Genomic DNA, 21,150 nt, shown 5'->3' on the forward strand with positions numbered 1-21,150 from the left:
GAAGAGTAATTGTGTAATCAAATAACTAGGTACCTACCTTAGGTACCTAGTTTTGTACCTAATTTATTGGTGGGGGCTAAACTTGCCTACTCAAGTTCCCAACCTACCCCCAAACCAAACTCAAGAACATCCATCACAGAGCATGACCTTCCAGACTTGGTCACAGGAGCGGTCTGATTTTGATACCCTGCTCTATTCCCCATTCTGGGTGCGTCGGGCTTTCCAACTTCTTCGTCTGAAGGTTACTGTTTCTGGGTTTCCTCTCGCGAGGCCCCGAACCGCACCATATCGCCCCGTGCTTCGCTCTCTACACACTCATTGCATTGCCTGAATACCTCATCAAACTCATTGCCTCCCTCATGGACTCCTTCGCCAGCTCGCCCACCGGCTCGCCCCCCGGGATGAAACCACCATTTATCCTAGCTTCCAACTCTCCCCCACATTTCACTTTCTGGCATCCACCACCGGATCCAGAGAAACCAGCCTGTCCGTACCAAGCGGGCTTTACCGTGGAAATTAAGCGGCACACTCCCCCTCCACCCTTTGGTGACCCCCATTACGGCCCGGGACCATGGCCAGAACGAAACGACGTGGACCTGGAGGCAGTTACTCAGACCGAGCTTGTTCTGGCACACCCCCCCTTCGAACACCTAAACACCGTATCATCCTCATCCTCGTCTCCCGCAGCCAGAACCACGGCCACGGCCACGCTTACCATCCTCAAGCCTCTCGCCGTAGACGACGGGCGGGGTGCCCAGCTGGTCGTTTGCTCCGTCACCCCAAGCCCTTGCCCTTGCCCGCAAGAGTCTAATAATGACGGGCACGGGGAGTTTGTCGCAAAGATCTTTGATCCACTCTACTACTCCTTCGAGTGCCCACATGCGATGAGCGAGGCCGACGATACCCCTTGGCTAGCTGACGTTGACTACTCGCACGAGGCCGCAGCACTCGATCATCTCGAGGGGGTAATGCGCCAGGGTGACGGCCGTACAGGATTGGGCTTGGCTGCCCCGAGGTACTATGGTTCTTGGACTTTCACCTTGCCCATCACGCACGCGGGAAAGGAGGTACAGCGATCTGTCCGCCTAGTTCTGATGGAGCACATCAACGGCCACTGTATCCGGTCTGTTTCCCTTGACCCGGACCTACTCTCACGGTATACCGAAGCAGATCGTCTTGACATCCTGGCTGCGGTACTAGATGGCAGTGTCAGACAGCGGCACGCAGGCGTTGATCAACGCGATTTGGCCGCACGCAACGTCATTCTACGGTCTGCGCCCATTTCTTCACCTTCAGGATCCAACAAACAGCAGTCCCTGCCACAGCCTGTTATCGTTGATTACAACAGAGCCGTGGTATTCGAGCTTTCTCGTCTTGGCAAGCGTCCCTGCCAGTTCGCAGAGCTCCCGCAAAATCCTATATGCATCTACTGGGGCATGATCCTGGACTTTGGCGGCTGGATACCGCTCGAGTGGCAAGAAAGTCATGAACTTTATCAGGAATGGTTGAAAGAACGGTTTGGGGGAGAGGCTGCTGGACAATATGCACCTGTTGACGTCGAATTGAAAATTTTAACACCCTCAGAACCCTCAGAACCCTCAGAACCCTCAGAACCCCCAGCACCCCCAGCACCGACCGACCGAGGTACAAGTTCCCCCGCAAGGCCTGCTACTGTTAATAACGTTAATGGTACGACGACTGCTATGAATACCTACCACCAACAGCAGCAGCAGCAGCAGCAGCGGCCGACTGCGGGGGCGATGACCAATGGTGGAAACGGTGCCGGTGCGCAACCGCAGCGGAACAAGGGCGCACTCAAGGACGTCGCACCGCCGCCGACACTGCCGCCGGACTTTAAGGTGTACTGGCCGATTCCGCTGCCCTGGGAAGATCCAGCGCAGCCGGAGAAGCGGTGATTGTTCGAGTGTGGAGTGTGTGTGTAGGGGGAGGGGGGTTATTTCTGCGTTTCTGAAAGGGGGGACAAGAAGAAGATACAAATAAACGTTCATCTTTCCGGGATTTGGATAATTAGCGCTGACTACCTGAGACGTGAACGAGTCATATAATAGTTCGCCTTGCAAACCGCTTGACGCTTGATCTGCAACTTGCTCATGGTGATTTATCTGACTAAGTACCTTACCAACCCCCCAATTGAAGACCCTCTCTTTCTCCCCTAAAACGCTAAACCGTCACATCCACCAACGGCCAGTTAATCCCCTTATCCGCCGCTCCCGTATTACCCAGCCCCGCGCAGCTGTACAGCCCGACATCATTATTCTCCACTGCGCGCATGTACACCAGGTCGACACACTCCTCTGTTATCGTCAGCTTCTCTTCTTTACCAGTCATCCATGACACTGTCCGGGAACTTATATTATATGGTCAGGGTTATTAAAGAGTGGGTAAATAAGAACATACTCTGCCCCCCAGCGTCCAGCGCAATCCGGCCGTCCTCCATGACAAACCAGTTCTGCGACTCGGCGTCGTCGGCGCACTCGTTGACGTAGATCTTGCCCATGTCGACCCAGTTGGCTGTAGTAGAGTGCTGTTAGTCTATCCTCATCTCTGTGCCTTCTTTTATCACACATTGTCTTCCCCCTGGCTCTCTCCTGTATGATCATGATTATTTCTCGCTCTGGGTCAAATGTATACGACTCACCCTGCTCACCACCATCCAAACACAACGTAGTGTTCGCCGCCTGGATCTTAGTCGCCCCGTCCGTCAGCCACCACTGCTGCTCAGGGGTATCCGCGCGCGTCTTGCTGTGATTTGAAAGTGATCATCGCGGTCAGCCAGGCATTTCAATTTCTCTGCAGGTTGGCTGACGATAGCATAGCATGCAGTCGACATCAGCCCTGAAGCTAGGTAATGACATACACAATAGTCGTGGTCCCAGCCGTCGCCTCCTTAGCCACAATCACAAACTTCGGGTCCACGTTCGACGTGATGTACACGGTGCGGTAGCCCTCGGGGGCTTGGGCCAGACCTGTCGCAGCTAGGGCGAGGAGGAGGACTGAGGTGCCTAGCATTTTGGGGGAGATAGATGTTGTATGTTGTGTGCGGGTTGTGGAGTTGTTTGGGGATGGGCATCGGGAGGGAAGGGTTTGTTAGGGGGGCGGATGGGTGGTCATATGGGCTGGGGATTGGAGATAGACACCGAGCTGGCTACTCAACTCAAGAATCACCCCCTCAATTTACACGACGTCTAAGATGCGTAACTAAGTAATTGATTATTACCCACGGAGCGATTCACTACACCCATACCCCGGGTTCCACCAATCTAGTGATATCAAAAAGGATGGTTTGCGGTAGCACTTCAGTCCAATCACCCCTTTGCATAGACGATTGATGAAAAAGCCCCATGTCCCCGGAGATCGGCAGATCATCTTGTCGTCCGAAATAGGGTTGCGCATATTGCAGTCTATGTTCAGACCCTGCTGTCCTCTAGAATTATTCCGGTTGGTCAAAACTTAGCGTAGTTTGGGTTTCTCGGAGGTTAACCACAACGCTGGGGGCTAAATCTGGCTCCGCTTAAAACCAGATAATCAGTTTGATTCCCTTGCTGCGCAACCCACGACGGGTCGGATAAATTCGAGTGTGCAACCCCGGAATCATGTCGCGTTCGGCATGCGCTAAGTGCCAGGCTTCTTGTTCGGTGTCGGGACTTGATATAGGACTTGCTCTGCAGACCTGTGATCTAATCAGCGGCACATGGGAGCTGGAAGGTCCAGGGTGAGCTCTGTCGTTGTTCAATGGTAGTTATAGCTCGGGAGGATATCCAAAGAAACCCACTTTCCTACGTCCCTACGAGATATCGCAAGACACTTAAATCAAAGCAGCCACCAACCCAGCCACCATCACGCCCATACCAACCCTCAATGAAGCACCCGCGTTCCCGTCATCAGTTCCACTCTGGCCGTTCTCTCCCGACCCAGCATCGCCACTGCCGCTGCCATTGCCATTACCACCATTACTGCCGCTCCCATTTCCATTCCCACCCGCCCCCGACGCCGACTCAACCGCCAACGGACCCAGCACCGCAGCAAGCGCATTGATTTCAACCGGCGCACCGTCAAGCTTCGCATTCTGATCCGCCGCATGGCCCGTCCAGTCGAATTTGCACTCCCGACCGCTCTTGCCACCAGAGCATGTCTTAGCCGTAGCCTGTGCAGTAGCGCGCAGCGCCTGGCCGACGCCGTGGTCCGGATCGCGCAGCTCATCCACAAGCACCGCGGCGCCGGCCAGCGACCGCAGGGTGACGCCTTTAAAGAAGCTCATGTCCTGAGTGCAGGCGGGCTGGCCGGCGTTTTCGCACAACGGCTCAACGAGGACGCCTTGGTCGGCCGAGAAAAAGTGGGAGACGGTGCGGTTGGCGAGGGAAGTTGTGCGGGTTTTCCAGGTGGTGGTTTCCTTGGAGTCCGCGGACTTGGATGACTTCTGCGCGTACATGTACGCGGCCGTCTCCAGCAACAGCCCAGCGTTGTAGGACCATTGCTGCTTGTTAGCTTTGGCGCAGTCGTCTATCGTGCTGACGCTGTCGTACACGTTGAACTTGTCGTCGACCAGCCCGATGGTGGTCAACCACGTCCAGCCTTTTTCGACCCAGTCGGCGTAGGTCTCGTTCTGGGTGGCGTGGTACAGCCGCGCGCCGAGGTTGAGGAAGACGGCCGTCGACGCCGTGTTCTTAAGGTCAAAACCTGTGTTCACGGGGACGATCATCCAACGCAGGCCGCCCCCGCAGGCGTCCTCGCTGTCGGTGTATCGGACGGTCTGCACCTGGAAGATGGCTTTGGCCAGGTCAAGCCAGCTAGGCTCGCCCTTGGGTGGGGCTGGGAGGCCGGCTTCGTTCGCTTTCGCCGCAGCGATGCCCCAGAAGCCCTGGTCGTCGTTGCCCATGCTCGCGGTCCAGTTGGGAGGCATGAAGGGGCTCTGGAGATTGGGGCCATTTTGCGCCGTGAGACCCTGGACCGTCACAGCGTTGTAGGTGCTGTCGTTGGTGTAGTGCCAGTAGTCGATCATGGTCGACCACAGAACGGCCCCGGTCCACCAGTAGTACTCGCCCACGGGAGGGGGGGACCCGATGAGCCCCACGATCTCGCCGCTCTGGTTGCCCTTGTAGACGGACATGACGTCAAAAGCAACATCCTTAGCCGCAGCCTTGATCGAGCCTGAATAACTGTATTAGTGTTTTGAAGCTCGATGCCTTTCGCAAAAGCCCGTGAAAACTTACTTGTCGACGAGATATCGACCTGCAGGGCTGCAAACGCCGAGCCCGCGGCGGCGAGTAGTCCCAGAGTGGCTGATTTGTGCATCATGATGAGCCTGGAGGTGGAAAGTTCACGGAACTGACCAAGAAGACGCCTTCATCCCGGTCTCCATGGTTTTAAAGAAGGCTCAGACGCGTTGGGACTTCGGACTGCAGGCAGCCAATGCGGCTCGCGTATTCCGAGGAGGATTGGGGAGCTAATTTCGTTTTTAGCTTGGCTGGGCTGACGAGAATTTGTCCCCATAACGGCGCTATTATTCGAGAACAATGTAACGGTCCATACATAACTGGACGGGTTGGATACGAGCAATTTGCCAACGGGTTTTGCATGAACAACTCGGAAGCCTGGGCCACTCCAGCCCAGGCCAATCGGACACCCCATTTCATCGATCTCGAGAAGGAACGAAGCAATCGTGGTTCGCAAGGGCCTCCCAAACGGAAAAGGGGCATAGCAGCCAATCACAGTCGTGGCCCATGCATAGTGCCCCACTGTCAGCTCTCACCCGTTTCCATTTGCGGCTTCCCTTTTCAGCCCTCAGTGACCATCATCGAGCCAACAAAACATTAACAACATGCCAGTGGACGCGTTGTCCACAGTATCATGTCTGGATACATTCAAGCTGCCTATAGATTGGAAGTGTTGGATGACATCCCGTGCGCCGCATTCTTATCATTCTCGCGATCAGCACCACCAAACGCCTCTGCATTCTGACGACCCGTGCATCACCGTCTCGATGCAGTTGGCGCCATGCTGATGTCCAGCCGTTGTGTTGCAATTTGGTGAAGTTATTGTCAAACACTGTAAAGTCAACACTACAACATCCCTGACTTAATTTTCATGTCAGGGTCTGAGACTTAATCGGGGATAGGTTTTCACGGAAGAATCACTCTGTTCCCAACATCCTGCTTTGCCCGTTACATTTTCCACCTTGGGTCCAACAAAGGAATGCCCAGTGGTATGTTTTCCGCGAATAACCACGGATAGATATTTAGCTTCTGGACGGATGGTGAAAGACAGGCCACAGCCAACCGTTTCTTGCTCAAAACCACCGGGGCCTTAAATTACCGACGAAACAGCAGTTTATCTGCTTGTCAGTCGGTATTCCAAACCCAACCCTGGTCCGGAATCTCGGGCCTCCCCTCCTCCCCACCATGCCAATACCGTTACCGACCACGCCCGTCCCCGACCCAACCCTTAACCGCGCGGCTGTCTTATCAAACCCACCCCCTCAAGCCCCTCCCCAAGCGCGCCCCGGCCCCATCATTAACCGCCTCGATGCATCCCTCTTATCTCCAACACCACCATCCCCTTGCGCCATCTCATCATCTCCCCTTCCCAAGACCAACCCAAAAGCCAACCACCCGCCTTCCCGCCCCTCCCTCCCTCGCTCGGATTGGGCCAAAGATAAGATCAGATCTGATCTTCCCTCGTTAACGTTATCTCCTGCCGAGCTTCCAAGAGACCCCTTCCCCCCACTTCACTCGAGCAAAGTACCGGTACTTCCACTTGTCCAGCTGTTGCTCAACGCTGTCGATTGGTTACCGCGCGATTGGAACCGCCGTTGGAACCGGGGGAGAGGGGGATCTCCCGTCCTCCCGCTCCCGCGTGGCATCGCGTGGCAGTGATGTCCGATCCCGAAGGTCGGAGGATAGATAGGGAAGGGGTACGTTTGCCGGGGTGACTGAGGAGCGATAAGCGACTGTGGTGGTGTTATCATGGTGGTGGGTCTGGTGCTTAGGGATACTGGATGTCTAGGTCTTGAGGTCTTACATTTGAGTTAATTAGGGGGGATGGTCTGTCGTGATGGTGTTTCTCGTCTTAGAATGAGAGGGGAGATGGTGCTGTCCTAGCAAAGGGATATTTGGATGGATCGTGGGTAAGTACACCAAATCCAGCTTGTAAGTGGACTAGGCCGACCAGTTCGACATCGGGCAACCGCACACAGCATCGTCACCCCGGCAAGCCACACGAAGCAAAATGGCCATCTTAGCTCACAGCAAAACCTCCACGCGCTGAAGATGTTGGACAAAACGCTGTTGTAATGATTGCGGTGCCGCCCACCCCATCTCTAATAATATTAATACCTCCCTCCTCCCATCCCTTCCCATCATCATCGCTGTCCTGTAGCGTTCCATACCATGCGTGTCATGCCCCTATATCCCAAAATAACAACGACCCGTGGCGCCTCCTACGATGATGCATCTAAGTGATGTTAATAACACAAAGCGTCAGAACCCAAACGCTGGGGGTTTGGCTCATCCAAGCCATGCATTAGCCTTCAATATAAAAAAAGCTGGCAAAGCAGGCAAGTAGCGCCTCTAAGTACCCCCTGAAACTCTCTCCCCTTCCTTCACCAGCCCCATATGGGCAAGATCCAAACAGGAATTAAGGTCTCTCTCTCTTCTCTCTCGATCTCCCAACAACGTCCCCTTCGAAGGATAAAAAAAGGTATGCGGAAGCGAATAAAAGAACCGGCGGAGGCAAAAGTGTCCTCCGCAGAACCCAACAAGAACCCTGGTCTACTTTTTGGTGTCCTCTGACAAGAAAAAGACAGCAACGCCCCCAAACAGAATATCAAATCATCCCCTTAGACGGCTCCGTAGATCCTAAGGGCGGGGTTAGTAGGTAGAACATAGAGAGACCGAAGTCAAGTCGGGAAGGACACTCACGTCTCCATGAGGATACCGGTAACACGGTAGGGGTCGGCGTTGCTGGCCGGGCGGCGGTCCTCAAAGTAACCGCAGCCCTTGGCGGCAACCTCGCGGGGAATGCGGATCGAAGCCCCACGGTTGGCGACGCCACTGGAAAATTTTGGTTAGCTCGAGATCCCCGTGATATGCTTTCTGGGGAGGTCACATACTAGCTGAACTGGTCAATGGCCCCGGTCTCGTGGCGACCAGTGAGACGCTTCTCGTTGTCCTCGCCATAGACGGCGATGTGCTCGAGGTGGCGGCCCTCAAGCTTCTTGATGGCAGCCTCGATGGCCTTCATGCCACCCTCCTCACGCATCTCCTGGGTGGAGAAGTTGCTGTGCATGCCGGCACCGTTCCAGTCACCGGGGATAAGCTTGGGGTGCAGCGAGACCTTGACGCCAAAGTCCTCAGCAACACGGGCAAGGATGTAGCGAGCGATCCAGAGGTCGTCGCCCACTAGATTCCAAAGTCAGTATGGTGCCTGAGAAATGACAAGAAACATCCAAGTTCAGGGAGGAAATGGCTGCTTACTGCTGATGCCGACGCAGGGGCCGACTTGGAACTCCCACTGCGACTTGCTGACCTCGGCGTTGGTGCCGGAGATCTTAACGTTGGCGTAGATACACGCGCGGAGGTGGGCCTCGACGATATCGCGCTGGACGACACGGCCAGCACCCACACCGCAGTAATATGGGCCCTGGGGAGCAGGGAAGCCGTTCTGGGGCCAGCCAAACGGCCGGTCGCTCAGGTCCAGGAGGGTGTACTCCTGCTCGAGACCGAACCAGGGGATCGTCTCGGCGTGCGCCTCCATGAGCTTGGCGCACTCATGACGGTAGTTGTACTTGTTCGGGGTTCCGTCGTGGTTCCAGCACTCAGTCAGGACACTAAAACCGGCATGTTAGCTTGCTATTCCATCACCCATCTGCTTGGAGCATTCTAGGGCTCTTGTTTGTTTGCACATACAGGATGTTGTTGCCCTTCCTGAAGGGGTCGGGGTAGACGGCAACGGGGCGGAGGTAGACATCGGAGTTGTCGCCGGGGGCTTGGCCGGTGGAACTCCCGTCGAAGTTCCAGATGGGTAATGTGTCAACATCCCACTGCTTGCCGTCATCACGGGGCTCGAGGGTCTAGAGAACTCCAAGTTAGATTTGTGGCAAACAATGCGGCTTAGAGAGAAGAAATAAAAACATACGCGAGTCTTGGAACGGCTGTTGCCTTCCGCGTCGATCCAGACGTACTCGGCAATGACAATGCCGCGCTGGTCGAGCTGGGTGTATTGGTTAAGCTGCAGCGTAGCGTGTTAGTCGAGTATTTTGTGGGGGCCATGTAAGCCTGTCTTTGGCGTTGGTTGTGCTTACGATCTCTGTGCGAGATACTGATGATTCTGATGTCGCCTGCAAACCAACAGTCATTAGCATGTGGATCCCGGAATTATCAACAGGAGCAAACACAAGAGATGGAGTGACACCGTACCATGGCTGTGGATGTGTGTTGGAACAAAAAAAGAAATATGGGGTATCTAGGTGTAGGTGGTCGTTGGGGTATCTCGGTCTTGGATCGAGAACAGAGCAAACAACAAAGAACAACGAAGAAACCAATTGGGTTATTAAGTTAGTGGTAAGGGATGAAGGCAGTTGCGAAGGAGTCACATTTCTTTTCTTTCATAACGCAGGGACCGAGGGAATTTTATCGGCGGCGAGTCGGAGGGAGGCCCCGCCTGGGGGACGGAGTGGCGGGGCCGTGGGGCCACATTCCCAGACATCGAGGCCTTTTCCCGTGCCCTTGCCGGTTCCTGGCAGGCTTTGATGAGACGGAGGACGGGGTCGCGCACTGTACTGTGTACGAAGGTACTCGGGGCGAGGGGACACGATGCTCAGCAAATTCTCAGCAACCTGGAAAGACGCGACGTGCCCAAGGAGCAAAGTCACGGACGGTCCCATCAGTCTCCCGTCTGCAGGTGGTCCGCCGCTGTCGCCAATGGCGCTTGTCGGGCTCACGCGGGCGCCCGGACCTCGACAAAGTCGAGGTACTTGCAGCCCAATGAGGGGTTTTCGACGTTTTGTCACTTTTTATTCTTAGCGAACGTGATCCGGCCCGCCGGCCCCCCCGAAGAAGGCCCTGGACGTCCCCATTCACCCCACTATTTGCTGCAAGGTTGAACATGGATGCGATCGTCGCAGTCCCAGATCGGTGTGAGTGGTGTGCCATGTTATCGGCAGTCGTTGATTCGCCTGCAAGCTGTTTTTTGTCAGGGCGCTGATGCATCGCCAGCTGTCAAACTGTGCGTCTCAGCTGCCACGAGGCCGCATTGCACCTGCCCTAAAATGTTCCACCGCCCCACACCCGCCCGAGCCGCTCCCCCAACGTTCGAATTTTCCGGGGGCGGCTCCAATCCGGATGTGACAACGGCCTTGTATTGTGTGTCATGTTTGGGAAGAACATTCTTTCGCGGATCTGAAACCCCTGCGGAGGTCACCGCAGGTTACCACGGCCGCCCGTCCTTCATTACACCAACCGGTCCGAAAAGAAAAGAAAAAGGACTGCAGGCTAAGTTAGTTATTCTTTGTTGGTAATCTCTCTTGTTCACCGGCGGCCCGACCCTTCACCTTTGCCAAACTCACCGCCGGCCAAAATTGTCCGTTTCTAAAGATAACCCCTTCACGAAGTAATCAGTTGTTTTACGAGAAACGCCCGTCAAACCAGGCCAACAACGACCGGCTAGGCAGGCCTCGCTCCTCCGTTTCAGTTCGCCACTTCTTGTTTTGTGGCTCGGCTATGACGCCAAGGCCGGCCTGGGCCACAACTTTACAAGGGCACCGAGGCGGTGCAGTTGCGCCCTTCACCGTTCTCCAGGCATTTTCCCTCTCCCATTCGTCGTGCGCTCATGGTGCACAACAACCGCAACATGTGTGTGTCCCATTTCAGCCGGAAGCAGCGCAGCCAGCTGACCGCCAATCCATCCCATCCATCGTCATTCCGTCATTGGATTTTAGCCGTTCGAGACCCTGATTTCACGTGATCCGTTGGTCCGTTTCGGTCAGATACGTACGTAACGAAGTACCAAGTACCCGAGGGCCGGACCGCGCCCGGCCAGCAAAGCTCTCTGCTGCTCACCGACAAAACACTTTCCCGGCTGGAAGTCGGCAATGGCCCATCCATCCAAGCATCCCATCGTCAAATTGTCCATCAAACTTCCAATCGCCTTTCCTCCCCAATAGTGGCCTAGCCCCCGGGTGGTGAATTCGGCAATGTTATGGAAATTGCATGAGACTATTATGTGTGAGAACGAACGCCTCGCATTTGATCTTCTCGCTGGCATTCCCGTTGTCATCAACGTCTCAGACACCGTCTTGAATGGCGTTGTTCCGGTAGGGGGAACCTCAGCGAAAGTATACATAGTATTGACGCCATGGTACTCACACAGTGCCACACGACACTTTCTCTACCCTAGTGTCCGTTGCTGACCGGGTTCCCGTCTTTGGCCTCTGATTGAACGTGAAGCGTGGAAATCGTCGAGACGTGAATCCGGATCGCCGTGGGTCGCCGTGGGACCCTCGGTACGATGCCCGTGTCAACCCGCGCCCGGTCCCGCGGCTCCCCAAAACGGGAAGCTCGTGATGCGCCAACTTCGGCCATGTGCTCACAACACGACATGGGGCATTGACACGAAGCAAACACAGAAAACAATAAAAAAAAGTCCCTATCTTGACGCTCGGCGTGGGTAATGTCGTGACATCAGTCAAGGGATAAGAGGATTGACAAAACGGACTCCTCGGAAGATCTTGTTTTTGGGGGTGCGTTCGTGGGTAAGAAAAGTCAGCAGAACGCATTGGCCTTGACGAAATCACATCCTAAAGTGACCTAGCTGCACATCCCGCCTTCTTCATTCAGAATCGCTGAACCAATCACCATGTGCATCAAACAAGCCCCCAGAAACAGGAACACGAAGTTGATAACGTCGACTTCCCACTGTCGTGGGATTGAGTACGTAAGGAAACCTCACCCAAGGGGGCGATCCCTGGGAATCCTTGGCAACAATACATCATCACATATCGACGTCACTGGTTAGAGAAACTTGAGTTGAACTGACTGACGTGCAGGAGTCAGCCAATTCGCCATGTGTTGCCCAGACAACAGTTTTACCCCTTTTTTTTTTGGTCTGAGCGTCTCCTGATTTGCTAACAAACTGGGCATGTCTCATTCATAGATCTTTAAGAGTAAACCCCTTTCGAGGAATCTCGTGACGTTACGCTATGTTCGTTAAACTGACATGATTCATGGCCTGCGTGGGACAATTTCGTAAAAGCCAAAAACAAACAAGACTAAGGAAGGCACGTCAATCCAACCGATCTTATCTCGTCATTTTTTCCCAGCTTTTTTCTTTCTTTTTCCTTTTTTTCATTCATTTATTTAGCCCCCTTCGCCTGGAACAGCTCCTTCAGCTTAGCAGAGTACTCCTTGCGCTCTTGCAGCTTCCGCTTCGCAATCTTCTTCGCCTGCTGGTTCCAAAACGCCGCAAAGAACACATCCACCGTCTCGGGTGTGTGCTGCGACAGGAACTGCGGGCGCAGCTGCAGCTCAAACAGCCGGTACATGGCGTTGACCGAGTCGACAGCCTGGAAGAACCAGGTCGCCCTGGAGGCATAGCTGTTGTCAATCGTCTCAGACAGGAGCGGGTGGCCCTGGGCATTGCGGCGGGGCGCGACAGCGCCCGCTTCGAGGTCCTCATTCTCGTCGTCCTCCACGACGCGGGAGGGGTAGAGCTCCTCCTCGACCTCGCGGAAGGCGGCCATGAAGACCTCGCGCGCGGCGGCGAACTCGGCCGAGTGGTGCGAGGAACAGATCTCGTCGATGCTCTTGGACGTGATCCAGTAGGGGACATCGATCATCTGGGCGGAGCGGGCGCAGATCCATTCCAGGTCGATCAGGCTGGTGATGTTCCAGTCGTCGTCGACCATCATGTTGCCCTGGTGGAGGTCGGTGAACTGCATGTAGAAGGGTCCGTTGCGCTGCGATCGGTCGAGGTAGTGGTGCGTCATGATGCGGAGCGTCGAGTGGATGGCCATCTGGTAGTAGCAGTCCTCCTTGGTCGTGACCGCGTTGGGCTGGGCGAGGAAGCGGTTGTCGTGCAGGGTCAGGAGGTCTTCGACGTAGGGGTCGACGCTTTCGTAGGTCCGGTTTGGCTCGATGACTTGCTCGGCGCCGTCGTTTTCGAGGATGGCGAGACTGCAGGTGAGCGGGCGGTTGGTCAGGGAGATGACGGCCGTGTCCGGGTCGAAAGTGAAAGAACCAGTGCGGTCGAGCGGGATCCGGGCCAGCTGGAGCATCAGACGAGAGATACCGCGGAACAGGTTCTGCTTCTTGACGGCGTCGACAGACTTGGAGAACCACGACTTGGCGAGCGGGTGACCCTTCTCGATGAACTCCAGCAGGATGTATCCCGCCGGGAACTCATGAGACCGGGAGCGTTCCATGTAGTGAGAGGGAACCGGGTAGCCAAACAGGTAGCAGAACATCCGCCGGAGCCCTCGACCCCATCTCCGGGGCCACGACAGGAGACTGCTGTGGGTGAACTGAGAATGAGTTAGCTCTTATTCTGCACCTTCTTCCCTCACTCACTGCGTTCATGATTCCCTCAGCTTAGAATTTACTTACATGACGACCATCCGGGAAGCCAAAGCCATAGAGCCGGGGGATGGGAACATCCGGGCAGTTTTCCTGCATCCAGATGTACGTCGCAACCTCACATCTCATCTTCTCCTCCACCATACCGACCAACCGATGAGCCGAGGGAACTCGCAACAGCAAGCGAGAGCTCGAGGTCTCGGCGATCTTGCCCCATATCGACCGGGCATGGATACCGATAAAGACACACTGGTTGAAGCTCCCCCGCGGCCAGTTCCGCGTCGGCTCAACGATGCATCGCGACGCCCGGATGCCGAGATGGTGAGAGGCTAGGTTCGAGATGATACCCTCCTTGCTCTGCTCCTCCAGCTCGGCCGTGGCAGCGGCAGCGGCCGTGTACCAGGCGATGCGGCGGATGATGTCCTCCTCAGACTCCTGGGCGTCGTTGAGGCCTATGCGGAGGCCATTGTAGAGCGGGAGGGTGACGGGCAGAGGCATGACCGGAGGCCTGGATGGACGATGCTGCCCAACCGATCCGGCTCATGCCCTGGAGGAATACGGCCCTAACTGGAAGACGAGCCAGCAAATGAGAGGCAAGAGAATGTATAAAATAAAATAAATAAATACTAGAAGAAGGAAGGTGTTGGAGTTGGGGGAGGGAGAAAAAAAAAGAGAGACAAGCCTGCGATGATTCGTGAGTTGCAGCCCAAGACACCTGACCCCGTTCTCGTGAGGGGTTCTAACTGGTTGCGCGTTTCAAAGGAAGTCCAAGGAAGTAAAATGGGGGTGGAAGGGTTTAGTTGAATGGGCAATGCAAGGGTATGTGGGGGGTTGTCGGGGGGTTAGCGATCTGGCGGTGAGCAAACGAGGGCTGGCGAAGCGGGGTGACACTCGAATTCTCCATAGATGAATGTTCCAGAACCGCCAATCGTCGGTTAATTCAATTCAACAGACCCGAAAATTGATAAAGCGAGTGGGTGCCACTGGGAGAGAAACGACTCAAGAAACAGTATCCGGGTGCTCCGGGATTCCAGGTTTCTTTTGAATTTAAAGAGGGTTGTAGAAAGACAAAGAGGCTCAGAGGTGGACTTACATAATTTACGTGTGGCCCAATTCTAGGAAATCTAGGGCTTCAAGCTCCACCGTCCCTAACGTCACACAAAGTTTGTACGAGGCTCAGTGTTAATTGCCTTTTTGAATGAATTCAATCGGAACTAACCTCAAACTCTCGATGACGTCGAGCTAAAAGTGATGAGCATATGGTTTGATTTTGAGAATCTTATTGGTGACTGAGTGGGAAAGTACCTGACTGAAAACAATCGTATCGGAGGTAGAAGGATGAAGTAATAGATCGAAAGTTGTTCAGGAAATAGTTCGGTAACCAAGAAATTAAGAATGAAAAGTGTTGGACAACTGTCTGCTGAATATCTTCCCAACAACACCCAAGAAAAAGTCAAAAAGTCAAAAAGCTCACTGACCAGCCACACGCCTCGCTAATGTGGGTAGTCAGTTACGAAAACCCCTTTGTGGGAAGGTTTTACTTCGCAGTTGCCGAGGGTTGTCGGGGCGAGAACTGCAGGTACCGCTTCCTGCTACTTCGACCTGGGCTCGAACGCATGACCACTTGCAAGGGCATGAGCAGAACTCCCAGATCACGGATTCCGACCTCTCTCCTGACCGCTAGGCCATTTCGCCTTGGGGGAGGTCGGTGACTGCGAGTAACGCGGACCTGATACATATAGTGCCTGCCTTCCTCCTGTTGCCTTCCTACCTGCCCACCTGCTCGACTTCCATCTGATATTCTTGAGAACAAACCGCACAGTCCTGAACATCCTGAACAGAGTGACTAGAATTAATTATCAATCATGTTGTTCCCATCGAGAACGAGTATAATAAAATTGAGCATACGAACATATCAACTCCCATGAACATATTGCCCAACTCCGGGACCACGAGTCTGTGTTTGAAAAGGTCTAGTTGATAGTCTTGCAATTTCAATATCTAGCCAAAGCCAGTCGTTATGAATACCTCCTGTCCCATACATAACCATTCCCTTGCCCGTCTAATCTTGAAATCATCCTCCGCAGTGTCCTAACCACATCACCCACCAATAACGCCTAAGACATAAGTATCCATCCCATCCGCAGTCCACACCTCCGGCGCCTGCACCACCCCAACCGCCCTCGCCAAAAAGTTCACCACATCATCAATCCCCTCCGGCTCCTGAAACCAATGCCCCCCACTCGGATACTCCCTCCACTCCACCTGCGCTCCAAACCCAACCAAGATATCCCTCGCATCCCTTCCATTCTCAATCTTCACCAACGGATCATCCACATTATGCTCCAACAACACCGGCGTGCGCCTGATCGTCTCATTCTCACCACCCACAGGCGCCCCAGCAACCCCCAACAACCCCCTCATCTCCCCCAACGTCCGCCCCCGAAACGGACACCGCCCACAAAACCCCATATACGCCCCCAACCTCCCCCCTCCGGAAGCAGGCACATCCAAGTTCAGCAGCGTATGCAGCGACGTCGCAGACCCCATGCTAATACCCGCGAGCACGACCCTATCCCAGCGCCCGTTCAGTCCCCTGCCCTCGCGCGGATCAGCGATCGGGTCTTCCGCCTCACGCCGGATCAACTCCCGCACGGCGGGGACCATTTCCCGCAAGCCGGGGAGCTGGATCTCTTCGCGCTGAGCGAAATTCTGCGGGGTCCAGACGTCGAACCATTGGGGCATTGTTTGATAGGGCGGGTAGACTGCTCCCGCGCCGCCGTTGTTGTTGTTGGTATTGGTTCGGACACTGCTGGCTACGATGCGGGTCGGGGCCTGGGGGAAGACCCAGCGGATGGTGGGGAAGGTTTGGATGAGGGTGCGGCCGCGGGAGGAGGACCAGCAGCGGAGGAAGTTGGTGAAGGAGCGGGTGTTGTCGCCGCGGCCGTGGAGGAAGATGATGGTGTGGGTGTGGTTGGAGGGGTCCAAGGGGGGGATGGTGATGGTGTCGTCTGGTTGGGGCTGGAGGGGTTGGAGGGGTTGATTGGAGAAGGATGCCATTGTTGGATGTTTCTTTTCCTTTTTTTCTGAATAATATTTTATTTTTGTTTTCAGTGTTGAGTTGATGGGACGTTGACCTTCAAAAGCCGGTTACCTGTTGAGCTTGGTTGAGTAAACTCTCGTTAGCGCTTGCCTCCAGACGCAGGCCGAATTTGCCTGGCCGCCAAGCAGCCGGCCATTTCCCCGCTGTTTCTTTATTTCCCCTTTGTCTCTCCCAATCCTAGTTCAAATAGAAAAGAAATTCAACGGGTCTGCTGGCATGTCGTTCACCGTAGCACAGCCGTCATGGCCGCGTGGATCGGCCCCTTAGCCGCTTGGCCCCCCCACATTGTAAACGGCGAATGGTTTGCGGGCTAGAAGCGCGAACAGGCAGGGGTGACGGATAGAGGTGGGTATCACATATCGATTGGGTTTCATTGCTCTCAACCACTTCTTCGCCAACCAAAAAGACCTACATACACAGTTCATCCACCACAAGCTGGTGCATCGTGAACAAGCCACAGAAACTCCACCACCTCGCAGAAACTGCCCATGGCCACGCCCAGCCCCCAGCTCAACCCCACGTCCCACCGCCACCACCCGTTCTCCCACCCCTGCGCTGCGCGCTTAACCGCCAGTCGTCCTCCGTAGCATACTTGTTATACAGCGGCTGGATGCGCTCCGCCGCCTTCCTCTTGCTCAACCGGTCAGTCGGCGCAATCTTGAAGAAAGTCGGCGCCGCATCGACCAGCCATTTCGGCTCAATCGTCGTGGTGAAGTGCATGTACTCGCGCGTGGTGAGCACCAGTTCGTGGTACACCACCCACTCGGCCTGCTTGCCGAAGAGCGCCGAGCTTGGGTGCAGGTACACGGGGGTTCCCTCCGTCAGGGTCTTGTACCCTTCCTGCGGGTCCTTGCGCGCGGCGTTGCGGAAGAAGCCGGTGCACAGAGATTGTCGGATTCTGTCTGTTTCACGGCCGCAGCTGATGATGGGGTGTTTGTGGCGCTCCATGATCTTGACGATTTGGTCGCGCACGTCTTTGGCGCGGCGCATCGACCGCGCTTGGATGAAGTTCTCGAAACACCATGCGTTGGCGTAGCCGTTGTTTTTCCATGATTGGTAGACGTTCAGAATGGTGAGGTGATCACCTGAGGGGTCGTGAAACTTTGCCTTCTTTTGGTCGGCCTGGCTCTGCTTCTCCTTGGGCCGGTAGAAGACCTGGGGAAGGTTGAGCATGGAAACGATTGTCACCATCTCGTCGGAGCAGCCCCTGTCGACAGACGCAATAAGCACCTTAGACAGCGACGGCTCCATCGGGAAATCGGCCATCTTTCTCCCCTGGCGGGTTAGTAGTCCTTCGTCATCCAGAGCGCCTAAAGCATAAAGCTCTTCCAGTGCCGTCAACATGGTATTTACAGGAGGTGGCTAAAAGTTTAGTTAGTCATCATTCGCCAAATCTACGGAGAAAAGGTAACAAAAACTTACATCCATAAAGTCGAACCGCAACAAGTCGTTGATGCCCATAGCCTTAAGCATCAAGATTGTGTTCGACAGATTTTGCCGCTGGATCTCAGGGATCGTTGTCGGTAACATCTCTGACTGGAAAGCAGCCTCGGTGTAAAGGCGGAAGCACTTCCCTGGCCCTGTACGACCGGCACGACCTGCCCTCTGGTTCGCCTGCGCCTGGGAAATAGGAGTGATGACCAGCGAATCCATCCCCAGTTTCGGATCGTAAGCATTCTGCTTAACGAACCCTGGGTCGACGACATAGTAAATGAAATCGATCGTAATCGAGGTCTCGGCAATATTGGTGGCCACCACGACTTTGCGGCTGCCTGGTGCTGCCGGCTCGAAAATCTTGCTCTGCATTTCGCTCGGGAGTGCAGAGTAAACGGGCAGTATGATGAGTTCTGGAACACCCGGTCCTAACGCTTTCATCCGCTCGAACAAGATCTCGCAAGCCGTATCAATTTCTTCTTGCCCAGTCAAGAAGACCAGGATATCACCCATCGGTTCGCTTAGGTGAATTTGCATCACCGTTGTTAGTGCAGCATCTAGGTAATCCGATTCTCTGTGTAAAAAGTTAGTCATAGGCCGTAAGGAGGTGACTGAAGAGAAAGACATACGGCTCTCGCGAGTAGAGGATTTCAACCGGGAACGTCCGGCCGGGAATCGTGAAAATCGGGCATGAGTTGAAGTACTCGCTGAACTTGTCCGCATCCAGCGTAGCACTGGTGACGATAATCTTCAAGTCGTCGCGTTTCTTGATCGTCTTCTTCAAGAGCGCAAAGAGAACATCCGTCGCGATCGTCCGCTCGTGGGCTTCGTCCAGCATGATGACCGAGTACCTTTTCAGGTCTGGGTCAATCAGAATCTCACGTTGTAACCTAAGACAGTTAGCAAGATGAGAACGCCTCTGTGGTCTTAGGATCTTGGGGAATGAAATCACGACTTACATGCCGTCCGTCATGTACTTGATCTGGGTTGCTGGACTCGTTACGTCTTCGAACCGGATCGTGTACCCAACCTCTTGTCCTAGTTGGCAACCCACCTCCTCAGACACACGTTTGGCGACCGAGACAGCGGCCACACGTCGGGGTTGTGTGCAACCAATCATGCCGTTGTTGGTGAACCCAGCTTCGGCGAGATATTGCGTGAGCTGTGTCGTCTTCCCTGACCCTGTTTCGCCCACAACAATCATGATCTGATTCTCCTTGACGGCTTGAATAAGCTGTTGCCGGAAAGCGTACACGGGCAAGGACTCGCGCTGTTCCTTGATGGACATGCTTGTCCGTTTCCCGAGAGACTGCTGGTCCTTGGCAATGACCTTCTTCCATTCCGGCACGCCATCCGGAGCCGATTGTGCTGCTTGTGGTCGCTTCCTCAAATCGCTCGCGAATTGACGAGCGTCAGGGTTTGCCATGGGGTCCTGCCATTGTGACGACAAGTCAACCTTGGCCTTTTCCTCTTTCGACTCATTTTCTTGTTGCCGTAACTCCTTCCTTTCCTTCGCCAAACTCGCCCCCGCCATCGCGGCCCTGTTGAGTGACCCGTCGGGGGCCTTGACGACTCGAATTGGTGATAACTCGAGTGACTGCTTCGTCTGCCCCGCCAGGAATGGGGGCTCCTCATCTCGAATCTCGATATCGATGTCCTCCTCCAGCTCCAGCTGACCTTCTCCCTTTAGCGTCGCATTATAGTCCTCCTCCAAGTCGGGATAATCGGAGGCCTTGACGATCCCTGCTGCAATCATCTGCCGGATTTCCCATCGTTCTGGAGACGTCATCCGCTTCTTCTGGGCCCGGGCAGCTGCGGAAGCCTGAAACGAACCGTTCGCCCCGGTTCCCATGACCGGAGGAGCCTGCCCACGGCCGCCCAAAGCCTCCATATTCGCACCAGAGCCCATTTTCATCTGTGGCGCGAGGTCCATGCCCGTTTGTTGGTCGACATCCTTCATCGACAGCCCTATCCTGTTGCCTTCGATCTTGACGACTTTCACCTTGACCTCCTGACCTCTCGAAACGACGTCAGAGGGATGGTCGACGCGTTGGCCGAACGCCGAGATATGGACTAGACCATCGATCTTCCCTTTCACGCCATGTATGTTCACAAATGCGCCAAAATCTTTAACCCCCGTGACATGCCCACCGTAGACCTTGTGAAGTTCAGGTGCATCATCAAGCTCTTGGGGTTGTGGGCGGCGGAAATCGCGGTCATCGTCGTAACGTTCGTGTCGCCTTCGGCCTCGTCCCGGGGATCGTGACCTCGATCTTGACCTCGATCGATACCTGTCCTTGCGCTTCCGCCTCGAATCGTCCCGGTACTCGTCTGGTGTTCGGCTCCGTTTTCGTGGGCGTTCTCGTTCAGGTCGTTCTCTTTCTGGTCGTTTTGGCTCTAAGCTCTCTAGTAATGCAAATGTGTCATCCATAGCCTCGACTTCTTTGTCCGGAATCGATAACCCCTTGAAAGTCTTGGTCTGCTCCCCCGTTGACCGTCCCTGTTTCCCATCGCCATCGTAATCCGCTGTGCTTTTTTGCCCTTTGACCTTGGGGTGCATCGTTTGAACAAGGCGGTCGATACTCTCCACCAAGCTGGGCGGGAATTCGGCGCCAAACGCGGCCAATTTGGCCTTGAACTCCGAGAACGACGCGCATTCTACGCGTTGTGCGATGACGAACTCGGCAAGCGTCTTCTCGTTAACGCCGAGATGGTTCTGCAATTCCGACGTGACTTTCGACACGAGGGACAGCAGTTCGAGGGACTCCAGATCATCCATTATGACGGCGACCCTTTAAAGGCTTGAGAAATCAGATATTGGCCGGGGTTGAAGAAAGGCGGCCAAACGGCCAAACCAGGTTGCAGATGTCGCTTTTGGACAAGGAAAGGCGGACTTGCAGCTCGGCCTTGGCTCCAGAACAAATTCTGCCAACCGCGACCAGCTTACCGCCTTCCTTCCGGGGACTGTATCATAGCCAACCCTAACCCGTAGATCATTGTGAGACCTCCTGCGGGGCTGACCCGCGG

At 54.9% G+C, this 21,150-nt stretch overlaps 7 protein-coding genes across 7 annotated transcripts; 1 reads left to right on the top strand and 6 right to left on the bottom strand.

Moving 5' to 3' along the window:
• Positions 1–401: 401 nt before the first annotated feature.
• Positions 402–1,916, top strand: C8A04DRAFT_35277 (uncharacterized protein; the record flags this gene model as incomplete). The annotated part of the gene is made up of 2 exons (XM_062783105.1): positions 402–1,556; positions 1,725–1,916. 2 exons carry the CDS (start codon positions 402–404, stop codon positions 1,914–1,916), a joined length of 1,347 nt encoding a protein of 448 aa, XP_062639355.1.
• Positions 1,917–2,181: 265 nt separating this feature from the next.
• On the bottom strand, positions 2,182–3,030 carry C8A04DRAFT_26145 (uncharacterized protein; the record flags this gene model as incomplete). The annotated part of the gene is made up of 4 exons (XM_062779819.1): positions 2,182–2,315; positions 2,419–2,532; positions 2,660–2,763; positions 2,879–3,030. 4 exons carry the CDS (start codon positions 3,028–3,030, stop codon positions 2,182–2,184), a joined length of 504 nt encoding a protein of 167 aa, XP_062639356.1.
• Positions 3,031–3,826: 796 nt separating this feature from the next.
• C8A04DRAFT_26146 (uncharacterized protein) lies at positions 3,827–5,316 on the bottom strand (the record flags this gene model as incomplete). Its single annotated transcript, XM_062779820.1, has 2 exons — positions 3,827–5,169; positions 5,232–5,316. The coding sequence occupies 2 exons, from the start codon at positions 5,314–5,316 to the stop codon at positions 3,827–3,829; spliced, it is 1,428 nt and encodes a 475-aa protein (XP_062639357.1).
• A 2,539-nt stretch (positions 5,317–7,855) lies between these two features.
• C8A04DRAFT_26147 (glutamine synthetase) lies at positions 7,856–9,437 on the bottom strand (the record flags this gene model as incomplete). Its single annotated transcript, XM_062779821.1, has 8 exons — positions 7,856–7,874; positions 7,938–8,069; positions 8,138–8,417; positions 8,493–8,845; positions 8,925–9,088; positions 9,154–9,246; positions 9,320–9,355; positions 9,435–9,437. The coding sequence occupies 8 exons, from the start codon at positions 9,435–9,437 to the stop codon at positions 7,856–7,858; spliced, it is 1,080 nt and encodes a 359-aa protein (XP_062639358.1).
• A 2,930-nt stretch (positions 9,438–12,367) lies between these two features.
• On the bottom strand, positions 12,368–14,084 carry C8A04DRAFT_26148 (uncharacterized protein; the record flags this gene model as incomplete). The annotated part of the gene is made up of 2 exons (XM_062779822.1): positions 12,368–13,534; positions 13,617–14,084. 2 exons carry the CDS (start codon positions 14,082–14,084, stop codon positions 12,368–12,370), a joined length of 1,635 nt encoding a protein of 544 aa, XP_062639359.1.
• A 1,417-nt stretch (positions 14,085–15,501) lies between these two features.
• On the bottom strand, positions 15,502–16,646 carry C8A04DRAFT_35281 (Alpha/Beta hydrolase protein; the record flags this gene model as incomplete). Its single annotated transcript, XM_062783106.1, has 2 exons — positions 15,502–15,543; positions 15,741–16,646. The coding sequence occupies 2 exons, from the start codon at positions 16,644–16,646 to the stop codon at positions 15,502–15,504; spliced, it is 948 nt and encodes a 315-aa protein (XP_062639360.1).
• Positions 16,647–17,199: 553 nt separating this feature from the next.
• On the bottom strand, positions 17,200–20,902 carry C8A04DRAFT_10200 (uncharacterized protein; the record flags this gene model as incomplete). Its single annotated transcript, XM_062776499.1, has 4 exons — positions 17,200–18,051; positions 18,112–18,697; positions 18,753–19,013; positions 19,083–20,902. 4 exons carry the CDS (start codon positions 20,900–20,902, stop codon positions 17,200–17,202), a joined length of 3,519 nt encoding a protein of 1,172 aa, XP_062639361.1.
• Positions 20,903–21,150: the final 248 nt, after the last annotated feature.

The sequence above is a fragment of the Dichotomopilus funicola genome (assembly GCF_033296635.1).
Source record: "Dichotomopilus funicola strain CBS 141.50 unplaced genomic scaffold C8A04scaffold_11, whole genome shotgun sequence".
Lineage (NCBI taxonomy): Eukaryota > Fungi > Ascomycota > Sordariomycetes > Sordariales > Chaetomiaceae > Dichotomopilus > Dichotomopilus funicola.